We start from the raw sequence: 20,516 nt of genomic DNA on the forward strand, positions 1-20,516 counted from the left end.
AGTCCTCATCTATTGTTTCTGGCCCATTTCAAGAGTCACCCCCTGCACAAGCCTTTTCCTACAACTCAAGCCATTTGATACTGAAGAGAGCACAGCCTGCTTCTCTCCATGAACTCTTCTATTGCAGAAACATATGGCTTCACATATGGCAGGTTCTGGTGAGCTCCCTGATGGCCAAAACAGCAAAGTCAATGGCCATGTCCCCTCAACACGTCACACAGAATCCAGCCTATTCTAATTGCTTTACAGGCATATGCTAATTATTAAGGACCCTGGGCTAAAATGGCTCTGAACCTACAATCAAAAGTGGACACAGGCAGAATCTGCCCTTCTCAGGGGATAGGGGGACAGTCATGGTGGGTGAGGCTCCATCCCCCTCCCCGCCAGGAACATGGCACTAGGAGAGGTCACCCCCAAAGACGATGTTCTCATTACCAATTCAGTCCCCGTGGAAAGCCTCACCAGGGCCCTTAATTTCATGTGTTAAAACAACAAACGAGGTGACCCCAGCACCGTCTCTAATAGGTAGCGCGGGTCAACAATTATTCATTTGTTCTAGTGCTTTTCGCATGACGGGCTGAGATGAAAATTTGTCCTCTTCCTGGCAAGAGCTATAAATTAGTTTTATGCTACTGTTAAACCCAGAGGCCAAAAAGAAAAAAAATAAAGGGAAGGGACTGGAAGTGGGGGAGGGTTAGCAAATAAGACCTGACCACTTCCAGTGACAAAGCTACTTCTTAGCCTGTGTAGGCAAGGAAGGAGGGGACCGCAGAAGACAATGAAATTGGGCCAGACAAAAACATCGATGCAGAGTCTCTGACACGAGACCATGGACTCTTCAGGGATCCGAACTGAATCTCATTTTTCTTTTTATCCCAACATCTGGCAGGTTTGCTGAATGAATGAGCTAGGAAATGATGGGAGGTAGGTGGCAATCGTGACTCTCATAGCCGGATCTGAATGAAACCAATTACGCCACATCCCTATGAGTTCTCCTTGAGTTCTCGAAGGCCAAATGGAGCCAATTAAAATGATGGTGTTCATCAATGTTTCTGACACGTATTTTTCCATATGATATGAAGTGGAAAAAAGCAGCTTATAAGAATTCACATATAGTATTTAGGTATTTGTGTTTAAAAGGCACCGAAAAAAGTACCCACTGAAATGGTTAAGAGTGTTCTTTGTTAGCATGCTGGCGTTGTGAGTTTTCTCTTCTTCATAGTACGCACAATTTCCTAAAAGTTGTGCGATGAGAACACATTCCCTTCTAATTAGAAAAAAAAAAGTTGTTTTTTTTTTTTTTAAATCTATCATCATCCCATAGTTATCTGCTAGAAAAGGAGAACAGTGGTGTAGATCATCTAGGAGATGGGAAAAATTACCCATGCTTGACTTTGGAGTCTGTTACATACATTTTTCCCCCCAGAAGATTTATCTTCCTAATTATGCTTTGCTCTTTACTTAATATTAGGATTAGTTCTAAGTCCCCGAGCCCCCTGCCAACTAATGAGCTGGATTGCATGGCAGGAAAAGTCAGCTTGGAATGGAATGAAAAAGCTACAGATAATCCACAGGCAGATAATTGAGCTTTGGCTGCGCGCACAGAGAGGGGGTGGGAAGCCCAAGGGGGGTGGGAGGGGCTCGGCTCCCATGCTCAAAAGCCAGACTCCTGAGGGTCAAACCCCAGTTCCGCTATCGCTAACCCCAAGGTCTTGGGAAAGACCCTTATCCTTTTCTGTGCTCTCATTTCTTCGTTTGCAAACTGCTGGTGACCGTGGCATCCACCTCCGGGAGCCCAGAGGAGGATTAAATGACACGATGTGTGTGATGTGGTTAGCACAGGCCCTCAGCAGGTGTGAGTCAGGACAGCTGTGTGTTTGGGGGCATGCCTTTCCATGATTTGCATCCATATAATACCTCCCTCCAAATGCACTTCACTCTTTACAGCACATTTTAACACATTCCTCAGTCTCCCGTAGGAGGGGAGGCAAGTATTCGTGTTCTCATTTTACAGTTATGAACACCAAGTCCTGGAAAGGTGAAAAGAGCTGCTCTTGGTTTCATAAGAAGTGGAAGGACAGAGACCACATCTCCTTTCTCCATGAGCCTCCTTTCCATGTGCCCCTGCCCTGTCCCCGTCACACACACTCTCTGCCTCCACTCCCTTTCTTAGCCAACACGAGGAAATGTAGGTTGTATCCTGAGGTCTGTTCATCAAGCCTTGCGACGATGAGCCAGGGAATGACTGTTAAGCGCTTGGCCAAGATCAAGTGCTGTGCAAATACTGAATTCTAGTAATGCGGAGAAATTGAGGAAAATTCCTCTCATGTTGGCTTCCTGTCATGAGGTTGGTACATTAGCAGGGCGAGGATTGAGGACTTGTCACTCCTGTGTTTTATGGAGGAACGCTTTCGTGCCATTAGCAATTTATCTTCCTTCTGAAATATTCTCCACTATTGGATTCATGGAAGAATCTTTTGACAGTGGTGGCATAGGGGAAGGGATGGGGAGGAAGATGAAGTTCCTTCCAAACTCCGCCCTCCTTACAGGTAATTTACACAGAGCTCAGTCACTTTCTTGACTCTAAAGTAGATCCTAGCTCCTTCCTCACCCCTCATCCAAGGCTTCCTTCTTTTCCCTCTGCCCTTCCCTCTCCTCCCGCTGGGTTCGACATTAAGAGAAGAGAAAGCGAGGGGCACCTGGGTGGCTCAGTCGGTTAAGTGTCCAACTCTGATTTCAGTTCAGGTCATGACCTCAGGGTTGTGAGATCAAGCCCCCTGTGAGGCTCGGCACTGACAGTGAAGAGCCTGCGTGGGATTTTCTCTCCCTGTCTCTCTCTCAAAATAAACAAACATTTTTTAAGAAATAGAAGAGAAAGCAAAAAAGGACAGGGCAACTTGCACTCAATCCTCTGCCAGAAACTGGAGAGGAAGCCACCCTGACCATTCTCTACAAAGGCCTTCCTGACCTCTGAAAGCATCTGCTGTCCTTACTAGAAAAACCTGCTTTGTGACAACAGGGACCCTGTTTGCTTTGTTCACCATTTTATCCCCACCACCCCCCCCCCCCACCAACAGCACATAGTTGCTGCTCAATACATATTTGTGAAATAAACGAATGAGGGAATGAACGAATGAATTCACCATGTAACAGCAGAACAGTGTGGGACTCGATGGATGCCGCTGAAGAGAGTGATGTTTGTTTATGTATTACTCCTTAAAACGAAGAGGAGGAAGCTGCTTTGAACTTCTGAACGTGAAAACCCAATTTAACTAAATAGTAGGAAACTGCAGGCAGCCGTAAAAGTAAAGGACTTATTAATTAAAGCTAAGCTCTCTGAAAGAATGACTTTAAATACAGTGAAAAGAAAGAAGATAAACCACCTTCCCATTCTGTGCTTAAAAATTCCCTCGGAGTTTTGCTTCCTTCCTTCCCCTCCTGTGAAGTCAGTCTGTGCTCCAAGCTCTGGGCACGGGGACCGTGAGGACTGACAAACGAAACAGTGTCTTGTGTGGAATCGGGCAGCCGATTCCGGGAAGGTACTCTGGAACCTGCGAGGGTTGGAGGTTGTTAAAGTGTCAGAGTTAAGAGGAATGTCTGCGGTCGTTAAGAATCCTCTATCTGATTCCAAAAGGGATGCCCGGCAGGCCGTAAGTGGGCAGAGAAGAGCCGGTCTGGCTCCCCCTCCTCCAAGTGGAGTCTGTGCCCCAGCAGCGCTGACACGCAGGCTGGTTAGAAATGCAGCACGTCAGCCCCGGCCCAGACCTGCTGAATCAGAGTCTGCGCTTGCACAGGACGCCCAGGGGGGTCGTGTGCACACTGCAGTGTTTCAGGCGCGCCGGTCTAGCCCGCTGTGAAAGGAGCTTTGCAGTTTGTGAAACTACGAGAGATGCTCTGGGATTTATACACGTGCAGGGCACAAAAGCAGGTGCTTTGGATCGCTCAGAGCTCCACAAATGCCTTCCCTTCTACAACATTCCCCTAGAGCATGGGGAAAAGCAGACTGATGATAGGAGGCAAGCCCAGCCCCTGGGGTGATCCTAGATGTAACCCAAGCTGCAGGCGTTGTGCAGGTTGCAAGAATCCTAGGCCGCAGGTGGATTCTCAGTCTCCTTCCCCTTGGGCCGGCTGGAGAGTCTGGGACAACAGTAGAAAGTGAGCACCCTCCACTGGGGACTATGGGAGAAATACGAACACAACAGGCCCAACGTGGAAAGGCAGCCATGGAGAAATCTGGAAAGAAATGCACTTACGGGAACAATGTCAGTTGCCTTGAAGTACGTCGGGCTAATTATCTTAGTGGACACTAATAAACGTGTTCCTTAGAGACACATGGTGACTGTAATAACTTAAAAGATGAATATTGGATGAATGAGTTATTAGGGACTGGCCAGACTGCTAACCTCCCAAGCCCAGAGGGCAACCGTTCTCCCTTCTGCCTTCCCATGTCTTCCCCCGAAGCCTAAGATTTTTATTAAATATGTACCCAGCTACTGAGAAAGCTTTAGAGTCAATAAAACACCTGCCCCCTCGCTTACGGGGATTTACTCAGAGCTGTCAGCCGCTTCTCAACGGGGCGGGGCGGTGGTGCTGGTCCTCAACTGGGGTGAGGAGAACCACACTGCAGAGAGGGAGGGAGCCTGTATTCAGCCCACAGTTAGCCTCCGCTAACCCACTGACATGCTGTGGTACAAGTTTCAGTCCTCAGCCCCTTAATCTAGGCTCAGAGAGGGGGCTTCTGCCCTAGAACCAAAGGGCTGGGCCTGCACCACTCCAGGCATGACTGTGAATACCTTCAACTGCTTTTCCTCCGGGTTCGAGGCCCTGCGTCGCCCTAGGAATGGCAGCCGCAAGCCCACCTGCTGAGTCCAGGGCCCGTCCCTGCTGTGACTCCCATCCCCAGCTTCCAATCCCCTAGCTATTAGCGTCACGGGCAACCAGACCAATCCATGGGTCAAATGAGCACCTGGAGAAATGAAAGAAAAGGTTTCTAGAGCTCTCCCTTAAACTTTGTACAATGTGCCCGTTTAACAGTGACCTAGAGACAATGGCCACATGCACCACTCCCTTCTTTCCTTTGTTCGTTTGTCCACGTAGAGTATACAGCGAAGTGCACAGACCTTTAGCAATATCTTGGTGGATTTATACGTGCGTGTGTGTGTGTGCATCCATAGAACCACCGCCTAGATCGAGAGTTAAAATGTGCACAGCCCAAGAGAGTGTCCCGCACGTCTGTTCCCAGTCAACAGGCCCCCACACAAAGCTAACCGCTGTTCAAGCCTCTGTCACCATAGTTTTGCACGCTTTTGAACTTCTTACAAATAGAATTATTACGTGTGTCCTCTCCTGTGTCTAGTTTTTCTTTATCCAACTTATTTTTGAAGTTTATTCCTATTGTTGTGTGCTGCGGAAATCATTGTCTTGCTATAGCTGTGTAGCATTCCATTGTGTGAATGTACCATAATGTAGCCATTTAAAGGGCATTTAGGTGGTTTTTATTTTATTTTTAATTTTCATTTAATTGGTTTTTTAAACTTACATCCAAGTTAGCATAGAGTGCAACAATGATTTCAGGAGTAGATTCCTTAATGCCCCTTACCCATTCAGCCCATCCCCCCTCCCCTCCAGTAACCCTCAGTTTGTTCTCCATATTTATGAGTCTCTTCTGTTTTGTCCCCCTCCCTGTGTTTATATTATTTTTGCTTCCCTTCCCTTATGTTCATCTGTTTTGTCTCTGAAAGTCCTCATGTGAGTGAAGTCATATGATTTTTGTCTTTCTCTAACTTCACTTAGCATGATACACTCCAGTTCCATCCACATAGTTGCAAATGGCAAGATTTCACTCTTTTTGATTGCCAAGTAATACTCCATTGTGTGTGTGTGTGTGTGTGTGTGTGTGTGTGTGTATATATATATATATATATATATATATATATATATACCACATCTTCTTTATCCATTCATCCATCGATGGACATTTGGGTTCTTTCCATTCTTTGGCTGTTGTTGATAGTGCTGCTATAAACATAGGGGTGCATGTGTCCCTTCGAAACAGCACACCTGTATCCCATGGATAAATGCCTAGTAGTGCAATTGCTGGGTCACAGGGTAGTTCTATTTTTAGTTTTTTGAGGAACCTCCATACTGTTTTCCAGAGTGGCTGCACCAGCTTGCATTCCCACCAGCAGTGCAAAAGAGATCCTCTTTCTCGGCATCCTCGCCAACATCTGTTGTTGCCTGAGTTGTTAATGTTAGTCATTCTGACAGGTGTAAGGTGGTATCTCATTGTGGTTTTGATTTGTATTCCCTGATGATGAGTGATTGTTGAGCATTTTTTTCATGTGTCGGTTGGCCATCTGGATGTCTACTTTGGAGAAGTGTCTATTCATGTCTTTTGCCCATTTCTTCACTGGATTATCTGTTTTTTGGGTGTTGAGTTTGAGAAGTTCTTTATAGATTTTGGATACTAACCCTGATATGTTAGTATCTGATATGTCGTTTGCAAATAAATATCTTCTCCCATTCTGTTGGTTGCCTTTTAGTTTTGCTGATTGTTTCCTTTGCTGTGCAGAAGCTTTTTATTTTGATGAGGTCCCAGTAGTTCATTTTTACTTTTGTTTCCCTTGCCTCTGGAGATGTGCTGAGTAGGAAGTTGCTGCGGGCAAGATCAAAGAGGTTTTTGCCTACTTTCTTCTCGAGGATTTTGATGGCTTCCTGTCTTACATTGAGATCTTTCAACGATTTTGAGTTTACCTTTGTGTATGGTGTAAGAAAGTGGTTCAGGTTCATTGTTCTGCATGTTGCTGTCCAGTTTTCCCAGCACCACTTGCTGAAGAGACTGTCTTAAGGCATTCACATTTTTGCACCAGTTCTTTGAAACTCAATTCCCACAGGGTTATGCAGAGAGGGCCAGATGAGGTCTGCACACACAGTATGTTGCATTATTACAAAAGCTTAGGGAACCCAAGTCTCTTAAAATGTACAGCAAACACACCTGCCCTCAATCCCGAAAGAAGATATGCTATCTGTGTCCCAAGGCTATAAGCAAACTGGCCCTTCACTCCAAAGAATCACTAACTCTATATTTCAAGGCTGTTCACTATAAAAACATCCTTGAAAACATAGTCTGGAATAAAGGACATTCAGTGCTTCACTTGCAAGATATGCAAAAAATGGAAGAGATCAATGAAGAATTGTTTCCCCACACGTATATGCCCAGGGGTGGGATTGCTGAGTCAAAGGAGCTGGCACAGATTTAGCTTCAACGGATACTGAAAAAAAAAAAAAAAAATTCCCCAAGTGATTGTATCATTGTACACGCCCATGAGCAGGTGTATGAGAGTTTCAATTGCTCCGCACCCTTGCCAACACTTGGTACTGTTGGTCTGTTTCATTTGAGCCATTGTGGTGTGGCCATACCTTTGTCCCTTTCAGGGACTCTTCCACATATCAGGCCTGCTTAGGTGTTATAATGATGGTACAAACCATCATGAATATCACTGCCATGGGCAGCGTGGATCGGAGGCTCTGGGGAAACAGAAAGACACACAGGGCAAACTTCCCTCAGGAAACAGGCTTTAAAGATATAGAAAGTATGAGATCGCTCCTAGGCAGGGAGCTGGTCTCAAGGGAAGGCACAACCTACCCAGTGCCATTCAGGCCGTGCCAGCACGGTGACGGGCCTCAAAAAGAGACCCTCAGTGGAGCAAAGAGGGATGAGCAGGTGGGAAAGGTGGGAGGACCAAGGGCCAGACCTGCTTGTAGGATTAAACTTTGTAGCAGCATTGCATTGACCAAAATGCTAGCGGATGACGACGATGATGAAGGTGACAGTAATCATTTACTGAGGTCCACCGATGTTCCAAGCACTAAGCTGGGCTCTTTACACACATTAAACCTCTCTCTACGTTGCAACCAGCATCCATTGGCCAGTGATGAGATGGAAATAGTAAAAGGCTTTTGCTAGTGAAAACACCGGTCTCAGGTGAGAATTTTCAGGGAGCTTTACAGGAGATTTGGAAGGGCTTTGGTGTTTTTACGACTTCATCTAACTCAGCTATGGGCCTAGGAATTACGCAGAGTGAATTTCCTTAGCTCACATCTCCATCCACTAGCCAGATAAAGATAATAGTAGTGAACACAATGATAACTTAGGTAAGGATATCTCCTTACTTGGGGGCAGATACTATACAATGTACTTTGCATCTCATTCAGTCCTCACTTCAACCCTATGGCATCATAATCCCCACCTTATAAAGAAACTGAAGGACAGGGAGGTTAATTAACGAGTCCACAGTCTCACGGGTTTTAGTAGCAAAGCCAGGATTCATTTCCAAGTTTGTCAGGCTTCAAATATGTTTTCTTTCCACTCTGTAGCACCAACTTGCCATCTACTCTTGATCAAATGACACAGTTCCTATTTTAAGGACAAGCTTATAGGGAGGCCTAATCTGCTAAAGATCATTATTTGGGAATTTAGCCTGCTGTCAAAAGATGGTCTTTTGTGTGAAACGACCTGGTCCTCTGCTCTAGATCTGTGCATTTCTGGTATTAGCGTATGGATTGTGAGTTGACGATCATCCCGGAAGGACTAGAGGCCATATCCATGCCTGTGTGTAGACAGTGTTCCCTGACAGTGAAGCAGTTCCCAGTCTTAATCATCCAGGAAAGAGGCGAGTTCTCAGGGAGGAAACCAGAATTCCTAGTTCTGGGGGTCCTAGGCATGCAGAGAACCTCTGCTTCTCTCACAGCCTGGACATGATGGGCCTAGAAGCCTTTGAGGAGGACAGTGTGCGGGCGTGAATTCATCAGTGGTGGGAAATCTGGAGGCTGGGAGCCAGGATGGACGGGCCAGGAAGTCCTGGAGGACAGGCCTAACATTATGCACAGTAAGCTAGGCCTGACCCTAAGCATGAGCCCACTTTGAAAGTTAGAGTGAGCTCAGGAATGCTTCTGGTACATCTTACTCTGAATCTGCAAATCAGTAGTTCAGAGATACTACTGATGCAGGGATCAAGGACACACACGAACGAATGCCTCTCTCCATTGCCTTCCTAGTTCCCTGCAGACACGAGAAGTTCCACGGTTTCAGCAGCCACAGGTTGGGAGAAACCCAGCAAGTCACAGCTGCCCAAAACTCTGACGGGGAGACCGGGGCAGGGTGTCAGGAATGACGACAGTCACATCGACATTCCAGTGACAGGGACACTTCACTCGGGTCCTCTAAGGTGGAAGAGCTTAAGACCAAGAGGAAATTATTCATTCATTTGAAGAAAAAAAAAATTGCTGTTCTCTTTTAGGTACCAGATAATGTTCTAGAGATACAGTAGTTAACCAAGATAGCCAAGTTCCTAGTCCCAAGAAACTTACATTACAGTAGAGAAGACAGTACAGTGCGCACGCGTAGATATATGACCTATACTATATGTACATTATAGTTCCATAGTGTTGATAAATGCCATGGAGCAAAATAAATTAGAGTAAGAGGATGGAGAGAGGTTTTTTGTAAGTGAAGGGGAGGGAAGGCAGCCTCAGATTGAAGGTATTTGCGGAGCAGCGCTGCAAATGAAGTGGGAGAGAGACCCAGCATGGGTATCTGATAGTGTTCTAAACAAAGAGATCATGCAAAGGCCCTGTGACAGGTGTAGACAGCACGTTTAACGCACAAAAAGTGGTAAATTGTTTAGAGCAAAGGGAGCAAGGAGGATATGGGTGGGAAAAAGGCGAGGCCAGGGAGTTAGCTGGGAGCCAGAGTGTGTCAGCTCTTGGTGGCCATGATAGGGATCTTTGGCTTTATTCGGAATGGGATGGAAACCCATTAAGATACTTGGTGAGACAAATTACAGTCCGAATGAGGCAAGAACGGACACAGGGAGACTCATGTATTAGTTTCCCAGGGCTACCATACAATTATCACCGGCTTGATGGCTCAAAATAACAGAAAATTTCTCACACCGTTCTGGAGGCCAAAATTCTGAAGGAAGGTGTTTTGGTCTTTTGGGTGAAATGACCTGGTCACTTCCCCTCTGAAGGGCCACATCCTCTCTGAAGGCTCTAAGAGAAAATCCTTCACTGCTTCTTCTGGTTCTGGTGGCTCCAGGCATTCCTCCTTGGCTTGCGGCCACATCATTCCAACTTCTTCCCTGATCTTTACATGGTCTTCTCCTCTGCGGCTTTCTCTTCCGCCTACGTCTCCTCTTCCATCGCTTCTAAGAATGCTTGCCGTTAGACTGAGGGCCTATCTGGATAATCCAGGATGATTTCATCTCAAGATCTTGAACTTATTTACATCAGCAAAGCCCCCTTTTGCTCAGATAAAGTCACATTCACAGGTTCCAGAAGTTAGGAGGTTGACCTATTTTGGGGGTCCACCTTTCAGCCCCACGACAACTAGTCAGGAGGCTCTGGTAAAGCCCTGAGAGGTAATGAGGGAGATTTGCCCTAGGAGAGTAGCAGCCAGATGGTGAAAAGTGGTCAGATTATGCTAGTATAACAGGTCAATGGGGAGGGGTCGTTCATTCATCTTCTCCAAAAATGTTTCTGGGGAACCTACCACGTTCCTACGCTACTGTCACTGGGGATACAGCGGGGTTAACACAGATATAATGCCTGCCCACCTGGAGCTTACCTCATGGTCTAACAGGAAACCTGGACCTTGAATAAGCGTGTTGTGTGTTACAAAGGAAATATACCAGCAACAGACCAACCTATTGAGAGTTTGGAACGCGCCGAGGAGGAATACAACTTAGCCAGGACAAAGGGTGCTCCAGGCGAAAAGGATGAGGAAGGTACGGAGCTCTGGCAGAGCAGGCTGAATCTGTGGGGTCCCTGGAGACCAGGGGAGCAGCCTGGCCACCAGAAGGTCCGAGAACACCGAGGACACACCTCTGCCCCTCACAACTTGTGACGTCGGCCTGTGGGCACGTAGCCATTTTCAGCAAGAGGCCCCCGTCCCAGGTTCCGGCACTGGCTCCTACTGTACCCATAACCCTGAGCGGCACTGATGCCCGCAGCCTGAGCTTGTGCAGACTGGGCGAAGTGGTTCTCCCAGCAGGCTGGGCACACCCCCCTTGCGTCACTCCCTCCTTCCTTCTAAGGAGATGCTCACGTTCACGGGGCTTCGATTCATTTATTTTTAACCTTTATTTTTATTATTGTTATTATTTTTTTAATGTTTATTTATTTTTGAGACAGAGACAGAGCATGAACAGGGGAGGGGCAGAGAGAGAGGGAGACACAGAATCGGAAGCAGGCTCCAGGCTCTGAGCTGTCAGCACAGAGCCCAACGCGGGGCTCGAACCCACAAACCGAGAGATCATGACCTGAGCGGAAGTCGGCCGCTTAACCGACTGAGCCACCCAGGGGCCCCTATTTTTAACCTTTAAACGGCTCACCCAGGCACCGGGTTTCGCTTGCCAAATGCAGATATAAAAATGTCACTACACGAAAAGTTGCTTTTAAGAAAAAGCCCTTTCATCTGCAAGATTCAAAATACTCATTAGCAGGCTCAAAATCTCGCAGATGAAAGGCAGAGCCAGAGAGTAAATGAAGACGGACAGGCACTCCTCCGACTACGTGGTGGGACTGCAGGCCCACCCCTGACGTTTGCAGGGCTCAAGGCCAAAGTGCAGATGGAGGTCCACACGCTTCCAAGTTCAGATACTTATGAGTACAAATCAAGGTAAGAGACTCTTAAAATATGTTCTATCCTCCCCCTTTAGGAATTCCCCCTTCGGAGTGATCTGCATGGCCACGACCCCCAGCCAGTGGCCTGTGTCGCTTTCTTCATCATGAGGCTTAGTCTGGCACTGTGACAGGTCCCAGGCAAAGGCAAATGAACCTCCACAGGCCATACATCCCAACTCTGTGCATATCCCCCGAAATAGTCATCCATGGGCCATATCTCATGTCTAACGGTCCACCTTCTGGATGTTGGGTCCCAGAAATAGCACAGCTACAGGACGTTGACTTAGAGCCATTTGGTAGGGAATACAGGATCTCCTTTATCTGGAGTGTGGTCTCCACGGGTCGGTTCAAGGGCTCCGGGCAGGCACAACCCATTAGTGCCTCACCTCAAGAGGAGGGGTATAGCCGGAAGAGTATATGGGTGCATTCAGCCTTTTGCTACATCAGCGGTCTTGCCGAGGTATGGGAGGGGAAAGTGGGTCTAGATCAGTCTAGCAAGTGGACAGATTTCCTGGGTTGATCGAGCAGCCTGTCCTTCTCAAACAACTTGTAAAGAGCAATCTGCTATTAATAAAAGGAATGTCTGAGGCTTAGAGTAATCTCTGTAAAAAAAGTAAAAGCAAATAAAGTACCCCTCTGACATGAAAAGTTTGTTCCTCAAGTCTTTTATTTTATAGCCTACGACAGCAGCTGAGCACTGTCCTCAGTGTCCTCCTCCTGGCCAGAGCCCCGCGCCTACTCTGCGTCCCATCACCGCTGGGTTCTGGGTAAGGGGCTGCCAGGAGACCTTCCCGATAAGCCCACAGCCGTGGACTCACAAGGACACACACACACCCCTACGCACTCCTGAGAATGTAGCAGCCGAAAATAAAAGGCACAGGACAGGGCCTCCACCTGAAAACAAACAGCCTTTCCAAGGATACGGTCCAGAACAGGGTTCCATTTATACATCATTCACGCATTCGTTTACTCCAGCAACAAAAGCTGATGGAGAGTTTACCCGATGCCAGATACGTCCAAGTGCTGGATTTGCCCATCACTGGGCTAGGCACTGGGCAAACTAAATACGGCCCCTGCCCTCAATGGCGTCCACCCCAGCTGAGGAGAGAAGGCCGCGAGCTAGTAATTTCAGCGTGAGCTGGACAGGTCTTAACTGCCACTTGACTCCACAGGGCAGAGAGAGAGAGGCGGCATCCACCTTACAGAGGCTTATTGGTCTCAGACAACATCAGTCGGGACTGTGGCTGAGCCACCTAAATGCTACAAAGGACAAGAGCCAACATGATCCTCGTACGTGAAGGTGTCACTAATAGCCCGATGGATGGCACAAATACGTATCAAGCATCTATCGCGTGTCAGGCACCATGTGAGCAGTGAGGACGTGTGAGCAACAAGTCCCCATCCTGAAGGCTCTCAAAAGGCAGGAAACTATGTATAAATCAACCAGCCCCGGGCAGCCAAGAGCCAGGGCCTAGGAACTAAAGAAGGGCCCTGAGGGCTCAAGATCTGAGTCCTAGGTTTTGTTCTCAAAATGTCACCCACATATTCCTTCCCCGCTCCTCACAGAGTGAGACTGTCCTGGATGTATACCTGACCAGGCGGGTCAAGAGGCTTTCGAAATCATAGGACTGGTGTGCGTACAGACGCGTGTATGGACCCCTCTCACTGCTCTTTGCCCATGGACCTTGGTTCTTAAAAAGTTTGGTTCAGGGGCGCCTGGGTGGCTCAGTCGGTTGAGCGTCCGACTTCGGCTCAGGTCATGATCTCATGGTCCGTGGGTTCCAGCCCCGCGTCGGGCTCTGTGCTGATGGCTGATAGCCTGGAGCCTGTTTCAGATTCTGTGTCTCCCTCTCTCTCTGACCCTCCCCCGTTCATGCTCTGTCTCTCTCTGTCTCAAAAATAAATAAATGTTAAAAAAAAAAAATTAAAAAAAAAAAAAAGTTTGGTTCAGCAAAATTTTCATTTTCATTGTCCTCTTTTCCAATTAGTTAACGGCATACATATACCCAAGGCCCAAGCCTTCTGTGTGTCTGCTAACCCATGTCTCCCTGCTGAATTTACATAATTTTGCTCATTGGTAAAAGAAACTGTGTGTGCAGTGATGTAACGGAGGCAAGAACCAGGTATTCTTAGAGATGGGCCTTGACTCGGTGGCCAGATACAGCAATGTTTAGGGAATAAGCTTCCAGGCCCACCCCTACAGTGAAGGATCTCTGTGCAATACTTAAACCGATCTTCATGGCTTGAAAACCACGAATTTCATACAGGCAAGTCCATTTCTAGCCTTTGTTATTCTGACTAACTAACCACCAATTTCACCAACGAAAGCCTCTGCGAAATGTTAATTAGCAGCATCTGGTGTGGATCAGAAATATGGATACTGAGGCAATGGCAGTTGTCATCTCTGGAGTGTGGCCTTCCTGCTAAAGTGTTGGACGATCACCTCAAAGAGTGACTTCCTGATTAGGGAACTGATAGCCTCTACAGTCTGGTTAAAAAGGTACACGTTTATACCACATCCCTCCCACTAAAATATTTCAAAGAAAATCATGGACATTACCATGCTGTCCACAGGAAGATCTCATCCATCTGTGTCCCAAGTATAACTAAGTCTGGGGGAAATGGAGCATGGGACACATTCTCTAATGAAGATGTTCTATCCCAGGTGACAAGAGTCCCGCTGTTGTTTTCTGCTCTCAGCTTATTTTTTGACTGCTTGGAAGGCATTCCAGAGTCCTCCTGGGTTTTGTGGGCACGTCTACAGTCACGGTACGTTTTGACAAAAAGAGGGGAAGGGCCAAGGTGTCCGGGGAAAATAGAACAGGCAACGCTCAGCCTTCAGCCTTGACTGTCCCTCCTGGAAAGAGCGAGAATTTTTAGGCACTGCAGAGTGGGACCTAGGGGTAGCTAACAATTATTCCCTCTTCTTAGCAGCCCTGATTACAAACTTGGTGCAGGCCTTGACGTTATCCCCAAACTCTGATACCTACCCTGAAATTTTACCCCCTCTCCCACCTGCTTTTCGGCCCTGGGTGTGAAACGCACTGATAAGCATGTTGCTCTCCCCTCCCCTACAACCCCCCTTAAGTTGCTCTCATAAAAGAGACTTTGCGTGAGCAAAGTCTAAGCAAATGCCTGTCATTTGAAATTGGGTGCAAACCCTCCCCCAGCTGAAATACAGTAGCAAGCAGGGCTTGCTGGCCACAGAGAGCAGAAAGGGTCATGAGATTTTCCAGGGGCAGTTGTCCTCTTTGGAGGCCAGGATTTGGAGAGAGAGCCATTACCAACCATAGGAGTGTGGCTGATCAAATTAAGGAAGGCGTTTTTTAAATTCAATTACACCCTCAGTGGAAATGGTCTCACTAATGCTTGGGGAAAGAATTATACCCAGTCCATAAAGCCTAACACTTCTAAACCCAATTTTACACATTATTCTAAAGGTTAATTCAAGATCTCTCTTCCAAATGGGAAGTTAAATACAGCCAATGGGAGGAAGGCATCTGCTGACTGACTGAGGAGTTTATCAGCCTGTAAGAGTTCATTAGTTTTAATTAGCGTAATCACTAATGTTGCATTAACAGTTTAGTGAAGGAAAGTAATTACTCACACATCCACTGTATTAGATGGGAAGATTAGAATTCATTTTCCAAAACGATTAGCATTTGCCAATTAAAAGAATCCTTTCTCCCTGCCAGAAACCCTGTGACCTCACTCACCCGAAGATCGTTTAAACGAAACATATTTTGCATCAGAAAATGGAGCAGGAAGAAGGGGAAGAATTAAGGCTGGGTTTATTCCTAGAGCCTTCTTGGCGCACAGCGATTGCAGGGGCTCCCTGAGTTGATAGTGTCCTACTCTATTTGCATAGTCATTCACTTCAGTGGCTTCAGATTGTGCCCTGGGCTTTGTCACCCAGCAGCAATTAAAAAATGAAAAGGCTAGTGGAAGATGAGGCCGAAGGAAGCAAGGAAGCAAGGTGGAAGGGCCGTTGCTAAGGTCCTCTGGTTGGACAAGAGTGGGACTTACCACCGGCCCCATCCTGAGCGCGCAGGAGCGCTCTACCGCAGGAAGCTGTGTCTCTTGGGCCCCTTAATGACTTCCCCTGAGCACCGGTGATATCTTGCCGCCTCTGGCTGCTCTCCGGCACCACGGCCACCTCTTCTCCATCTCTGCCAGGACCCCCAGAGACCCATTTCTGCGATGGGAATTTCAGGATGTTCTGCCATCATGGGTCTGTGTTGGGACAGGAGGCCCCAGGCCAAGTGCAATGTTGGGGTTTCCAGGCCCTTATGTTGGCCTGTGTTCAGTCCAGAGTGCTGCCCAAGTGCAAAGATCATCTGGCCAGGACAGACACAGGCAGGCATGGACTGAGGCAGAAGGCCACCGGAAGTAATCACCCAAATCCACATCTAAAGGGAAATGCCATCTTGATGTAATACTTAATAACAAGTATTGCAATACTTGTAATAATTTGATGTAGTTATTAAAGCTGTCTCACAAGCATTATTTCCTTCGATCCCCAAACAACCCTCTGAGATAAATATTTTGTTGATAGGGAAACTGACTTAATCAGGGCTACGGGACAAATAAACAGTGAAACAGAATAGAGTCTGCCGACATCCAGCCTGTGATCATCACAGACTCTGATCTCTGTCACCTTTGACTGATCTGGGCTCTGTTCCCAGTGGCATCCCTTATGAGTCACGTCACCTTGGGCAAGAGACTCAACATCTCTAGGTTTCTTCATCTGCAAGACAAATATAATATGTTTCTCTAGTGATTGTTGTAAAGACAAAGTGAGAGAGAGGAGCTTCTCAGAGGCTGGGAGAGGGGACCGCGTCTGGGGCTTTCCGTGAGAGGCCGAGACCGGTCCTCTTGAGCCCAGCAGACGAACCCCACTGCCAGGCCTGAGTCTGTTGGAAAGACCTGGGGGGACCCTGGCATGTGGCCGACAGTGTGCGAGCCCTGGGCTTTTGTACGTTCCCAAGGGATATGAGAAACTCCCCTTCTCCTACTGACTGAATGGTACATGCCACCAGCAGGCAGGTAGGAGCTAAGCCAGATTTAAGTTTTTCATTTGTTTTTTAAAGAGGAATTGATCGGGGCGCCTGGGTGGCTCGGTTGGTTAAGCGTCCGACATCCACTCAGGTCACGATCTCACGGTCCATGAGTTCGAGCCCCGCATCGGGCTCTGTGCTGACAGCTCAGAGCCTGGAGCCTGTTTCGGATTCTGTGTCTCCCTCTCTCTCTGACCCTCCCCTGTTCATGCTCTATCTCTCTCTGTCTCAAAAATAAATAAACGTTAAAAAAAATTAAAAAAATAAAGAGGAATTGATCTTTCCTGTGAAAAATTAAATGAAGTAATTATGCAAAAAAATACCAACTTTCCAAGTGCCTAATTCTTAGCAGAGGTTACCTACTAGTCAGTCCCCTTTCCTATATTTAACACGAAAGAGGAAGTCAGACCCATCACTAGCAGGATTCTGGAACACAGCCCCCCTCTTGGGCCTGGCAGGGGTGCAGGATGGGTGACGGCACGCTGCCCCTCCGCTTCCGCCCAGGAACACCGCAGGAACCACGGAAAGGCCCCTGTGGCGCACGCCCCAGGTCGGCTGCCGTCCCCGGGCAGGGCACAGAAACTGGCAGCTGGAGCTAACAACCCCAGAGCAGAGCTGGTGCAATGCCCGCCTCTAAGTCACCCGGGCCACAGGGCAACCCGCACACCATGTGGGGGGTGTATACGCAGTGGAGGGGGGTGGGGCCCAGGATACCCTAAAGAAAGGGAAGCCAGCCAGGTCTCCACCATTAGCCATCCTCGAGCCCAGGGAGATGGGCACCCTGGCAGCCACAGTGGCACGAGTCAGAAGGCAGACCTTCACCCTCAAACTCTCCACATTGGGGATGAAAGGAACCGAGAGGAGGAGGCAAGGGTCCAAAGGCACCTGCAGTCCTGATAGGGCTTGGAGACCCAGGGCACAAGGGACATGGTGCCTGAGTTCCGCCCAGAGGCCGGCTGCCCGGGGATGGCCTCGTGCCCTGAGCGCCCCACGAGGTGCCACCTCACTGCACGGCCCCGGTCCCGCAGGCTAATTCAAGGAACCCGAGCTGGAACTCCAGGAATGGAGGAGGAGCTGGAAGCAGGGAGAGCTTCAGGGAGGGAGAAGGGGGGGGAGCAGGGCTGCCGTGTTCAGAGTCAGGGGGGTGTCAAAACGGCCAAGCTTTGTAACCTTGGGCACGCTACCACGGAAGCCGGTTTCTTCAACTGAAAAATAGGAACCATAGTCCTCGGGTCACAGGGAGGACCCTTGCGAAAATCACAATTAATGAGGCGCACGCTGATGTCTCTGCCACCCACAGCCAGAAACACAGTTCATCCTGCTCACAGCTGATCCCCCTAAGCACCCTCACGGTCCAGCCAGAGAAGGTATTCAATCAGTGTTTACTGATACCTGATCAGAAAGAGCCATCACAGCTCCTGGGGCAGGGGCGGGTGTTTGTGGACACACTGCCACGAGGAACAAAGGATCGGGAGAGTCTCGGGGTGGAGGCTTCCTCGCATTGAGCCCCTGGGAAGCTGCTCTGGAGCAGTGAGCCTGGAACAGGGCAGAAATGTGCTCGCTGGGGGGGGGGGGGGGGGGCGGGCGATCGGGGGTAAGGGCGAAGTCCCGGGAGTCACAGATGAGGCTCCCTCCCTGGGAACTGTGGCCCAAGTTGCACATCATCAGCTCTGCATCCCTCCTGAGGACCCAGGGGAGGGCACCCAACACGGCACAACCCCTGAGGACCCAGGGGAGGGCACCCAACACAGCACAACCCCTGAGGACCCAGGGGAGGGCACCCAAGACGGCACAACCCCTGGCAGCACTGGAAGGACAAACAGGCACTTACCGCAGCGTTGTTCTAATAAGAATAGCAATGGGGGCGCCTGGGTGGCTCAGTCGGTTAGGCGGCCGGCTCATGATTTCAGCTCTGGTCATGATCTCACAGTTCGTGAGTTCGAGCCCCACGTCGGGCTCTGTGCCGACAGTGCGGAGCCGCCTGGGATTGTCTCTCTCCCTCTCTCTCTCTCTCTCTCTCTCTCTCAAAATAAATAATTAAACGTAAAAAAATATAATAATATCAATGATAAGAAAGGGAGGGGAGGAATTCCATTGGCTTCTAATGCCTGCACAAAAATATTAGCGGTATTAAAAAAGCAAAAAAAAAAATTGCTTTTTGTCTTTATGACTAATGACCATCATAATGCACGTTGAAGGGGGAAATTGCCTATTTGTTTCAGTATTTTGTTAAGGAATCAGAAAGACATAAATATTGTCTTTTCTTGGACTGAAGTTTCAGAATCTCAACCACCCAAGGCATCTACCTCATTTTTTTTTTTAGGGGTTTGTTTTTGTTTTTTTTTTTTTTAACATGCTGTTAGCTTTGGAAAATATCTTCTTCGCGAAAGGAATTTTTCGCGGGAGCTTCCGTTTTTAATTGGCACAATTTAGATCCTATACCAAAATGACACGACGTGGAGAAGATCTAACAATGTCTCAGCACCTAGATCTGGCAAGACCTTCAGAACAAGTTAACTGTGCCTCATGAAAGCATCTGTCAAATCGGATAATCACAAGTGTTGGCGAGGACGGGGAGACACTGGAATCCTCTTACCCGGCCGACGGGAATATAAAACGGTGCTGCCACTTTGGAGAACAGGCTGGCAGTTTCCCCTCGTTTCTGGTGGGGTGGTGGTTTTAATATTTATTTATTTTGAGAAAGAGAGAAAGAGAGAGAACGCATGGTGTGCTCAGGGGAGCAGCGAAGGCATGCAGAGAGGGAGACAGGGAATCCCCAGCAGGCGCTGCACGGCCAGCCCAACGTGGGGCTCGAACTCACGAACTGTGAGATGGTGACCGGAGCCGAAATCAAGAGTCGGATGTTCAACCGACCCAGCCACCCGGGGAAGCCCCCGCCCCTTGGTTTTTTTGTTTTTTTTTTTTTTTTTTAAGAAACAAAGCTTTCGCCGCCTGCTTTCCACTCTTGGCAGAACCTGGGGAGCCTCAGCCAGGCTGAGGGACTGGCCTCAGCCACTAACACTCTCCTCTCTCCCGCAGTATGTGTCCAGCCGACGCGCCGTCACTCAGAGCGCACCAGAGCAAGGCGGCTTCCCCCCTCACCACCTCACCCACCACCACCGCCCCCACCGCCCCCACCACCACCTCCGCCACCACGCCCGCCCCCACCACCTCCGCCACCAGGAGGCGGGGCTGCACGCCGCCCAGGTGACACCCTGCATGTGCCCCTTGTTCTCCTGCCAGTGGGAAGGCCACCTGGAGGTGGTGGTGCCCCACCTGCGGCAGATGCACAGGGTTGACATCCTTCAGGGAGCGGAGATAGTCTTCCTGGCCACGGACATGCACCTCCCCGCCCCAGCCGACTGGATCATCATGCACTCCTGCCTCGGCCACCACTTCCTGCTGGTGCTCAGGAAACAGGAGAGGCACGAAGGGCACCCCCAGTTCTTTGCCACCATGATGCTGATCGGGACCCCCACCCAGGCCGACTGCTTCACCTACCGCCTGGAGCTCAACAGAAACCACCGGCGTCTCAAGTGGGAGGCCACCCCCCGGTCCGTGCTCGAGTGCGTGGACTCGGTGATCACCGATGGGGACTGCCTCGTCCTCAACACCTCCCTGGCCCAGCTCTTCTCCGACAACGGCAGCCTCGCCATCGGCATCGCCATCACCGCCGCCAAGGTCTGCTCCGCAGAAGTCGAGGTGTGAAGCCAGAGGCCAACGGACGTTCCCACACGGCCCCCCCTCCGCCAAGACACTCTGCCTGTGGCCCTG

The 20,516-nt window shown here is 48.9% G+C and overlaps 2 protein-coding genes across 2 annotated transcripts in view; one reads left to right on the top strand and one right to left on the bottom strand.

The window, feature by feature from the left end:
* Nucleotides 1–20,450, top strand: part of SIAH3 (siah E3 ubiquitin protein ligase family member 3) — a 68,243-nt gene extending 47,793 nt beyond the window's left edge. Inside the window, exon 2 of the mRNA XM_042921019.1 lies at nt 19,782–20,450. Within this exon, the coding sequence (XP_042776953.1) occupies nt 19,782–20,450 (669 nt within the window). The remainder of the gene's footprint in view (nt 1–19,781) is intronic.
* Nucleotides 1–20,516, bottom strand: part of LOC122209164 — a 65,172-nt gene that overhangs the window by 9,173 nt on the left and 35,483 nt on the right. The window lies entirely within an intron of this gene.

Source organism: Panthera leo, chromosome A1, assembly GCF_018350215.1.
Source record: "Panthera leo isolate Ple1 chromosome A1, P.leo_Ple1_pat1.1, whole genome shotgun sequence".
NCBI classification, from domain to species: Eukaryota; Metazoa; Chordata; class Mammalia; order Carnivora; family Felidae; genus Panthera; species Panthera leo.